The sequence below is a fragment of the Lipotes vexillifer genome, unplaced genomic scaffold (genome assembly GCF_000442215.2).
Source record: "Lipotes vexillifer unplaced genomic scaffold, Lipotes_vexillifer_v1.1 scaffold1049, whole genome shotgun sequence".
NCBI lineage: Eukaryota > Metazoa > Chordata > Mammalia > Artiodactyla > Lipotidae > Lipotes > Lipotes vexillifer.
Window position 1 is genome coordinate 1,292,177 of NW_006799027.1, and position 11,085 is coordinate 1,303,261.

The following is an 11,085-nucleotide window of genomic DNA, read 5'->3' on the forward strand; positions in this document are numbered from 1 at the left end:
GGGGGGTGGGGGGGCAGGATGTGTGGGGTTCGATACATGAAAGATAAGAAGGAACCAAACCTATGAACTGGGAGCGACAGTAAGTCAGGCAGAGGCAAAAGGGAGACAAGGGCGTGTGGGGCAGGGGGAGTGTTAATGGAGCATATATCTGCTGAGTGGAAAGATCTAGTGCAGAGACACACACACACATTCAGGACTGTGTAGAGAGGAATTAAATATGAAGGCAAAGTCCTAAGACTGAGAAGGGATGGCAGACAGAACAGAGGTGAAGACGGCTGGCCTTAGGGCAGCTTCTTCCAGGAATGAGGACAGGCAGCCCAAGCCCAGGAAGGTTTGTAAATGTAGTGATGGGAACAGGAGGATACAAGAATGAATTCAGAGAAATAAGGGATTACCGCAGGCAGGAAGAGACACTGCACTTCTCAAAGCGTTTAACTTGATTCTGATTAATATCCACATTGCCATTTTATCTTACAGTTTGGGAATTATGGTATTTATTAAAAAGAGAGAGAGAGAGAAAAAAAACATTGCTCCATCTTCTAATCTTATGAAGTTTGATTTACTAAAAATAAAAATATTTCAAGTAATATGTTCTTCTTGCAAAGGAGTATGTATTTCTACAAATACATAAAGTGAAACCTAAAAGCCCAAACAAACCCCCCTGCCTTGCAATACCATCAGGTGTATGTTGTGGAAATTACCTGCTTATTTTTCAGTATTTTCTTCTTTAAAAAGAAAGCTGATCAACAACCTCCTTTCAGCCATAAGAGCAGAGAAAAGAGAGAGAGAAAGGAAGGAAGGGAGGGAGGGAGGGAGGAAGAACTGAAGGAAAAAAAATGTCTCATAGGGATTCCCTGGTGGCGCACTGGTTGAGAATCCGCCTGCCAATGCAGGGGACACAGGTTCAAGTCCTGGTCTGGGAGGATCCCACATGCCGCAGAGCAACTAGGCCCGTGAGCCACAACTACTGAGCCTGCGCTCCGCAACAAGAGAGACTGCGATAGAGGCCTGCGCACCGCGATGAAGAGTAGCCCCCGCTTGCCGCAACTAGAGAAAGCCCTCGCACAGAAACGAAGACCCGTGGGGCTTCCCTGGTGGCGTAGTGGTTGAGGGTCCGTCTGCCGATGCAGGGGACGCGGGTTCGTGCCCCGGTCTGGGAAGATCCCACATGCCGCGGGGCGGCTGGGCCCGTGAGCCATGGCCGCTGAGCCGGTTCGTCCGGAGCCTGTGCTCCGCAACGGGAGAGGCCACAACAGCGAGAGGCCCGTGTACCGCAAAAAAAAAAAAGAAACGAAGACCCAACACAGCCAAAAATAAATATAATTAAAAAAAAAAAAAATGTCTCATAGATACACAGACCCAGTGAAAATACTACAGGGCACATATACTCAGGCCTCAGTGGGAGAATAAAGAACATAAAACCATTGAGCAAAATGTTTTAGTGCTTAAAAACGGCCATTTTTTCAGGACCATTCCAGAATCCTGTTGAAGGTAGTTGGAAAAAGCCTGGATAAGACTGATTTTGAAAATGTATATCTACCTAGATCATAACATTCCAAAATTTTAAATGGCTTAGAGGAATTCAATTGCTACAGGCAGGCTGCAGGAAACGGGTAGTGAAAACAACATACTGTAAGCCAAAGATGTTAATGCAATTTCTTAACCAGGATGTTTAAAGGATAGCAGTTCCCCTGCTCACTGAACGAAGAAATAAAGAACGAATTTTCAAAAGCAAATGACATACAGATGGGTGGGGATAAAGAGAGAGGAGAAAGCCTGTATTTTTTTCATGGTCATATTTAATCACACAGCTCACAACAAAATCTTGAAGACTGCCTGCAATGAATTTATGAAAAGGCACCTGAGGGTTGTAGCTAAAAAAGAAAACGCACCTTTATCCACAGTGCAAGCTCGAAACATCTAGTTCTAGCAGTTGTATTCACAGGCAAGAAAATCATCAGCTACTAACAGACTCCCTGTGAAGGTTAATCCACACACCACCAAAGATTTCTCACTCGGTAGAATTTCTGAAGCACTTCCCTGCTGCTTGCAGGCTTTGAGCTCCATAGGCCAAAGAAGCAATAAAAATGGCCAATCATAAAGGAACGGGAGAATTGACTAGTACCCCTTAAACTGCACCCCTCACTCTAAGAGCCCATGGGCAGCCCTGTGTCTCCCGAGCTCCGCTCACTTCACAAAGGAACCCAGCAGCTTAGAAAGTGGCCAAGCAGAAACCCTAGTAAGACACTTAGCATTCTTAAATGGCATCCTTAGATCTAATCGTATCAAAACCACGTGTGGTTGCCAAAACCAAAAGGGAATATAAAAACTGGACACAGACACAGAGATGAGCACTAATGTCATTTTTATGTCAGATTATGTTCTTCAGAAAAGAACCAGAGATGATTTAAAATGATTAACTTTTATTTTAATTCTGGTAAGATGCCATGGAAGCAAGAATCCAATTCTGGAAGGATGATGAGGGCATTAGAAATACACCAGGGATGAAAAGGAACCAGCACAGCACCCAAATGGTACTCCCAATATGCCAGGAGAAAAACAGCCAGCCACTGTTGTGACACAGGGAGAGTTACCGAGGCTATTCTTACCCAAAATAAAGATAGGAAAGCAGCACCTTACAAGTGCCCACGATGCACCAAAAACTGGATCTGCATTTTGATATGTGTCACTCACTCAATCTTCACGCATGAAGCCAATAGTGGGTATAATTTTCCCCATTTTGTCTATAGTGAAAATGAAGGTTGCAGATTTTATACAACCAAGAAAAGGCCACGCCAGCGAGTTATGTGCCACTGAATTTACATAAGGGTAAAATGCTGCTTGTTGCTCTCATGAGAAAACACCATCCAAAGTGGCCCTGCACGTGGCTGGCAAGGCTCCCTGGGAAACTCATGTTTCCTTCTCGGAAGAATGTCCACCAGCCCCCTGCACTCCAATCCTGTTCTTATATTTGATGCTACGAGTCCACTGTTCTTTGATAATACAAGTAGAAAATGTGTAGGGCTTCTGAAAAATAATATGTGTCACATACATAGATGACACTATCAGTTTTAAACCTCAACTAATGTTAAGACATGTATTATAATGGCAGACATCCCATTATCAAAGCACAAGATAATCTGCTCTTGGCATATCCAGGAGACGTGACACCTCTCTTCAAAGGTTGTTTTGGTTTTATTTTTGGTGTTATTGTGAACATGACATGCTTCTGCTATAAAGAAACTCTCTGGCATTTAATAATGAAAACTAAACTTAATTTTTAAAGTGATCGATGTTTTTAGTTTCTACATTTGCTGCTGCTAGAGGTGAACACAATTCTATTAGCTTTGGCACAAGTTCTGCGAAACTTTGCCAACTAGGAAATAATATTAATAAATCCCCTGTCTTTTAATAGAAAACTGTAGAACTTTAAAATTGGGAGGCAGGGGCCTTTGATTATTTTTAACCAGATTATCAAGTCTTTTGGTTACTCAGTGTCTTTGTGCTAAAGAATAAACAAACCAACCACATCCCAGTTACTACTTAGCAGGACCACAGCCTGACCTCCTGTCCCATTAGTGTGGCAAAGACCACGAAGCCCGGCCAGTTCCCATGTCAGAATTTCCAGAGCACTTCCTTGTCCTAAGGGGTTGACCCTGCAGTCATTTCACTGTCCGGTTTGCAGCTGTTGTAATCAGATTTCTGAAGAAGCCACCTCCTCATTTTGTCATTAAGAAAGTATGATCAATTCATATTCTGGAAAACAAATTATATATGTCATCAGGATGGTTCTAAGTGTCAATGAGATGAGATTTCCCCCCCCCATTTAGAAAAGGTTTTTAAGCACTTGGGGAAGGATGAGGATCTTGCCTGTGCAGGTGGATGGAAGAAAAACCAACCACAGAGAGAGGTGTGGGCCCACAGCATGACCCCTGACCCCGTCATTCATCACGCCAGGGTGAAATGGGCAAAACCTAGGAACACGAGGACTTACTGACTGACTTACTCATTTTTTTAAACTATCCCCATATAAAATCTGGATAAGCTTAAAAACTTTTTCACTATGCTGTTTACTCACATCCAAAACAGACTCTAATTTTTATTCTTTTTTTTTTGCGGTACGTGGGCCTCTCACTGTTGTGGCGTCTCCCGTTGCGGAGCACAGGCTCCGGACGCGCAGGTTCAGCGGCCATGGCTCACGGGCCCAGCCGCTCCGCGGCATGTGAGATCTTCCCGGACCGGGGCATGAACCCACGTCCCCTGCATTGGCAGGCGGACTCTCAACCACCGCACCACCGGGGAAGCGCAGGCTCTAATTTTTAAAATTTACTTCTGCTCTAGCTCCTCAAAACTTTGGCTTTAATCAAATTACAGTGAAATGTAAAAATGAAACACTTTCATAATAACTTACCTTTTCCATGATTTGTGACTATACTCACTGTAGCACGTGAATAGCAATCATAATGTATAAATATTTTCAAAAGTTTAAAAAGTATCAGGATAAGCAGACAGTGATGGACTCTTCTTTTTTCGAGAACAGGACCAATGATAAGCATTCATTCCCTGGCATTATTTTATTACATAGGTTTTCTATTTAACCATCAGCTATTTTCTAATTATAATCTCTAGGAGTCAACAAATACAGGCTGATGTAAAAAGAGACCTATCCCTGGATTAGCCACATTCATTTCAGAAGTAATAAGTGATGAAAATTCAGAAATGTTCTGTCTGCATGAAAAAGCCTGGAGCAATAGCATCGTGGCTGGAGACAGTGACAAAAGTGTACAAAATAAGAAGAAAAAAGGCAGTTCAGTGCTTCTAAAACTCACGGCCTCACAGGCTCCAAAGGGGAGGGGACGGTCCATTCAATGTCAAACCTAAACCTCGTGATCACCACGCATTTAAGGTCTTTCCCTGAGTCTGCCTCCCTCGGTATAATCTGCCAATTAGATGCAGTTTTTGCTTGATGGAAAGAACCTTAAAGCATGGACTTTTCTCTAAAGGTCAGGGCAGTCATCCCCTGTAACAGAGCGTAAGTGGTGGCTGGAATGTGCCTTCCACCTCCGAGTGTTTTCTGTTAATTGGCTTCAGGCCTATTCACCCAGACAAGGTAGTGAAAATGGCAGGCTCCCAATTAGCTTAAATTTCCCTTAAGGTCCCTCTACATTCTGGTCCCAAATTCTCCCAATCATGTATTGTAAAGTTCCTGCCTCCTCTTCCGTGGAATTTATTAGTTGCAATAAACTGTGGGGATAGAAGAACAAAAGTAGCTTGTGATCTATTTTCTGCCAATATTAAATTATAGTCCATGCAGAGTCAAGGAAATGGTAATCGTTAAAAGGAATTCAGATTTCTTAAAGCGTTGTCATACATCAAAACTGGGGAGGTTGGGCTTCCCTGGTGGCGCAGTGGTTGCGAGTCCGCCTGCCGATGCAGGGGGACACGGGTTCGTGCCCCGGTCCGGGAAGATCCCACATGCCGCGGAGCGGCCGGGCCCGTGAGCCATGGCCGCTGAGCCTGCGCGTCCGGAGCCTGTGCTCTGCAACGGGAGAGGCCACAGGGGTGAGAGGCCCGCGTACCGCAAGAAAAAAAAAACTGGGGAGGCTTCCCTGGTGACGCAGTGGTTAGGAATCCACCTGCCAATGCAGGGGACACGGGTTCGAGCCCTGGTCCAGGAAGATCCCACATGCCGCGGAGCAACTAAGCCCGTGCGCCACAACTACTGAGCCCGCGCGCCACAACTACTGAAGCCCACGTGCCTAGAGCCCGTGCTCCGCAACAGGAGAAGTCACCGCAATGAGAAGCCCACGTGGACACCGCCAACTAGAGAAAGACCATGTGCAGCAACGAAGACCCAACGCAGCCAAAGATAAATTAATTCAATTAATTAATTACAAAAACAGAAAAAGAAACTGAGGGGGCTTTGCTGCGCTTTTTGTTTCTTGGGTCTCGGAGTCAAAATTTCAGAAGGAGGAGACCATTTTTAAGGCAACACGACAGAAACCCATTTAGTTTGCAAACCCTTTGTGCTTCCTCTGAGAGCTCCCCGGAGAAGGGAGTCATGCGATTGAGGTAAGAAAAGGATGTCTTTGAAAGATGCTCAGTCCTCTACCTTCTGAGATGACCCTGACGTAGGACGCCGCTACAGGCAAATCTGAGCAAGGTGAGTCAGTCATGATTCTGGAATCATGTTGACTTTGACTCCAAGTGCTTCCTGGGTCAGAGTTCAGAGTTCAGATACACCACCTACCTTTAGAGACAGAGGTATGACTTACCAACACTCTAACAGAGGGAAGGAAGATTCAATGGCCCCCTTATCAATCCCAAAAGAGAAAGCACCTCAGCTTCCAGAGGTGCCTGCTAGCTCAGCACACACCCTCCTTTTGTCCTTTTCATCCCTACTGTTTATTCCCACTGGCAAAGCAGATGTGGTCATAATTGCCTTCAAAAAACAGAGATAATGAGAAACAAGCACTCTAGTAGGAAACAGAGCAAAAACAAAACCACTGGAGGCATATACAGTCTAGAACACCCTTGACCTCTTCAGTCCAGATGGCATAACTAAAAGAAGACATCAGTTCCACCCCAGTGATCCCAAAGCATAAAGGCAAGGGCTGATTTTTTTTTTTTAACCATATGAAATATTCTTTTATCTACATGATGCCAGTCCTTTACTATATTGTTAATGGCAAAAAACCCCAAAAAACACAGAAGAGACATCAGGCCATTAAAGTCAAATGACTCATGGGAACAGTTAAATGAATAAATCCACAATTAAATGAGAATGGCTGGACTAGATTTCCAGTGTATCCAGCATGACCTATTTGTACTCTTCTGCCCAAACAATTGTGCTTACTTTTGGCCAAAGTTTTAATATGGGTTTTGTTTTGTTTGTGCTGTTCCTGTCCAGTTAAATAGACTTCAGGCTAGTTAATTATACTGCTGATGGTAAATCATTCAATTGAATGAATGGATCGGCATTTCTTAAACTGCAGCCAAGGAGAAGATGACTGCAGGCTCAGGAGTCAATCAGCTAATGTCATTTACAGTGGGCTACACATACTAAGAAAGCACTTTTTTTTTTTCTTTTTTAACTTTCTTATCATGGAACAAATACTTCAAAGAACTTCAACAAAAGCCAATCAAGGCTTAGTTTTTGGGGGGAAAAAAAAAGTTGTGTCTCAATGCATCCCTTTTGCTTAAAAAGAAACCCCCAAATTACAAAGAAAATCTATACCACTTCCCGTAATAACAGGCCTACAACCTCAATAGTAAGATAAAGTTATATTTTTAGAAGTAATTCAATGTATCATATTTTAGAAACTCCTGGCTGCCAAGTTTTTTCTCCTAATCTTGCAATAAAAATGGTCAGATTCAGCATCTTTAGCTTGAACGGAGCCCTGACTGTGTTTAGTGATGAGCAAGTGTGTGTCAGGGAAGGTAAACCCCCATTTCCACCCCCAGAACCAGGAGGTCAAATGCAATTAGTCTAAACCAACACAGGTACTTTTACTGCCTTTGATTTCAAAACGGGTAGGCAAGTCATGAGATTCTGGACAACAAAACACAAAGGGCATCTGGTGGGCGGGGGAAGGGGGAGATGGTGGTGACAGGAAAAGCTTATCTGCTTTCAAATGGGCCACAGTGAAGAGAAGGGCCCGGCCCCCCTTCCTCTGCAAGGATGTGATGGTCTGGACCCAGCAGGAAAGGGCTAGCCAAGCCTGTGGGGCTCCAGGAGAAGCTGGGGAACCTTGACCCTCAGGAAGGCCACTGGGCCAGAAATGAACCCCTACCCTTGCTTCCCCCTGACTTCTTGTTAAAGGAGCAAGGAGTAGCTCCTTATCATGCAATCTAGATGTTCTGTATTAGCACACAATGTTTATCCAACAAATATACTAAGACACACTGAATCTGTCTGGGTACCGGGCATGAATCTAAGCCCTCAGCAGGTATTATATCACCAATGAGGCAAGCTCTATGATTACCCCATCCGCTATGTCCACTATGTGAATAAACTGAGGGGCAGACAAGGTGAGCAAGTGCCCAAACCCCACAGGTGGTGAAGAGCCAATAGCAGCCTGTCTGACCCCAGGCCTGAGGTGAACTATCTCAATCCTAAAAAGTTACTTCAAAGTGATAATTTTCTCAAAACAATACAGATTTTAAATTAATTGGTGTTACTATTTCATTATCACTGGGTTTTCACTTGTTTTTATCACTTGTTTTTCCTAAGTAGAACTTCCACGGTTTTTAAACTATTTAAAATCATTTCCAGGGACTTCCCTGGCCGTCCACTGGTTAAGACTTCGCCTTCCAGTGCAGGGGGTGCGGGTTTGATCCCTGGTCAGGAAGCTGGGGTCCTACATGCCTTGCAGCCAAAAAACCAAAACATAAAACAGAAGCAATATTGTAACAAATTCAATAATGACTTTAAAAATGGTCCACATCAAAAATATATATATATTAAAATTATTTCCAGCACACAAAGTTTTATACTCCTTACTATAGGATAAAAATCATTCCATCACAGGTATCAAAGGCAAACTGTCCTTTTTTATTGTTTCATAATCAAACACCCCACATACACAGAACTATTTTAGGAGGTTTATGCTGTAAAACATAGACTGAGATGAATTCAGCAAAATACTTAGGGTTTCTTTCCACTGATATCATTAATCTAAATTGAAAAACAGCTATTCCAGTATCTAGGCAACCAAATTATCAATAATTTTAGAAATTATTGATACTGATACACAACAAAACATTCTGTCACCGAGTACTCACCTAGTTTGTGATCCATATGAACTTTTTAAAGAATACAGATGACAAAGGAACCAAATAAGTGCATTTTTAATATCAAAACTAATAAAACTACAAAGAAAACACTGGCGTTCCCACTACAGAGAAACACTGTGACTAACAATAAACAATTAACACTTTAAAAAAACAACACTGAAAGGATTTTTTATACATCAAAACTTACCAGATAAATTCTTAGTCTTCATACCAACAGTTTTGTTGCAAACAGTCCTCTTCCCAAGACAGGAAGCCATTATGTATACTGAGTGGTAACAATTCTGATTTCATGAATTGGAGGTGACTACCCCACAGAGTGAACTAAGCTACTCTGAAAACGTAGACACCTACAACAGGTCCTTGACATTTATGAAAGGACAAGTCCCCAGACCTGACAAGATAGTCTAAATGCTGAAACAACACTACAGCTTATATTTTTCCCATAAAGTGAAGTCAGGGATAACAGAAAATTTATTTTGCCTCTTCAGATCCTTTGACTTAATTGCCTCTCAGTCAAGAGGAGAGCCCATGGGTGGTCTTGAAAGTCTACCTATAAACCATATTATTCACACCAAATATATGTGCCTCACAGCCTAACAAGCTCTACGGTGGTGATACTTGAGAATCTACAGAACCTGCTTATGAGAAATCTTTGATCAGGAACCACCACCGAAATATTCTACATTTATGTTACACACACTCTGATACAGAGCCTGGTCCTTAACTATAGTTCGGCAGAATCACTTATCTCCAATCATCTCTGTGATGGAGGGCAACGTCTGGGGGATGGGCTAGGAAGTTACACCACCGACGCATGTAGAAGGATTCATTTGTGTTACCTGTTCTTGCTTCTCCAGCCACTTGTCCACCATTGGGTGACTGGCACTCAGAGATGAGCGAGCATTGTCTCTCTGAAATTGGTTAGACCAGTTACTAGTGTCCCGTGGGAGGCTTCTGTAGTTTTCATCTTTCTATTCAAAAAGAAACAAAAAGGTGTCTTGTAAAAAACCAGATCTTGCAAATTAATGATGCACCTGGTTTTTCAAAAGTGGCAGAAAAATGATTCTACATATTTAAAATGTTTTTCCCATGTCTATACCAAAAAGCTGACTGAGGACATTTCCTCCAGGTTAGACCTCAGAAATGCAGTCACCTGCCTGGGATACAGGAGTCTGAGGGCTGTGGCCACACACACAGGCCCACAATAGACATAAGAACACACTCTGCCCTCCTCTCGAATCAACCTCCCCAAGCCAAGGACATGCACCAGAAAATGGAAAATACTTCTATACCAGACTTTAATCATCACTCAATCACGGCATTTTCTCTTTTCTTCTTCCTTCCAATCTTAGAATAATACTGTGAGATATTTTATATAATTCACCAAAAATGTTTAAAACAGGAAAGACGAATGAAAGTTCTGTGACTTTGGGCAAGAGACTGAAGACTCTGGGTTCTTCTGTTGCCTCCTTCACAAGCTAGTGGTAAACATTAATTCAAATATCAAGTAGAGAAAAAAATTAGTCTATCCCAATACATGGTACATAATAGACACACAGTTGTTCACCCCAGAGCTTATGACGAGTGATGTCTTTACATAAAAACCTAGTCAACTGATAAATATTTATTTAATACACCCCAGAGCAACCAAGGTATCTCTTTCAAATAATAATTTATAACAACTTGCTTTGGCTTTAGAGCTGCAAAACTTAATTTCAATGTTCTGAAAAGAAATGAGAAGGCTAGGATAAGGTAGGAAAGTCGAACATTTTAGTTCAATAACTAAATCCAAATATCTCCTATAAGAATAAATTTAAAATGTTAACCTCACTTTAACCCACTTACATCAGTGCCCACTTTAAGTACCCAAATGTTTTCCTTAAAAACTTTGCTAAGGGTAGCGTGGTTGTAAATATCATCATATACATGATTGATCCTTATTCTTTATTACTTAAACCACATGAGCAGTCAGCACACACACAGAAACAAAAAAGTGTAATATAATAGATTTGCATTGTATAGACCTTAGCAATAGACCAGGATACTGCTTTCTGTTTCATCAGAGAATAAAACTTAAAAATGAATTGACTGGGCTTCCCTGGTGGCGCAGTGGTTGAGAGTCCGCCTGCCGATGCAGGGGACACGGGTTCGTGCCCCGGTCTGGGAAGATCCCACATGCCGCGGAGCGGCTGGGCCCATGAGCCATGGCCGCTGAGCCTGCGCATCCGGAGCCTGTGCTCTGCAAAGGGAGAGGCCACGACAGTGAGAGGCCCGCGTACCGCAAAAAAA

The 11,085-nt window shown here is 42.7% G+C and overlaps 1 protein-coding gene across 13 annotated transcripts in view; it reads right to left on the reverse strand.

Annotated features, from left to right (window-relative positions):
- Positions 1–11,085, reverse strand: part of PARD3 (par-3 family cell polarity regulator) — a 652,430-nt gene that overhangs the window by 327,304 nt on the left and 314,041 nt on the right. For 11 of the 13 annotated variants that reach the window (XM_007471331.1, XM_007471329.1, XM_007471328.1 and 8 more), the window contains one exon: positions 9,636–9,767. The exons of the other annotated variants lie outside the window; for them this stretch is intronic. In XM_007471331.1, coding sequence (XP_007471393.1) covers positions 9,636–9,767 — 132 coding nt within the window. The remainder of the gene's footprint in view (positions 1–9,635; positions 9,768–11,085) is intronic. 13 annotated transcript variants of the gene reach the window in all.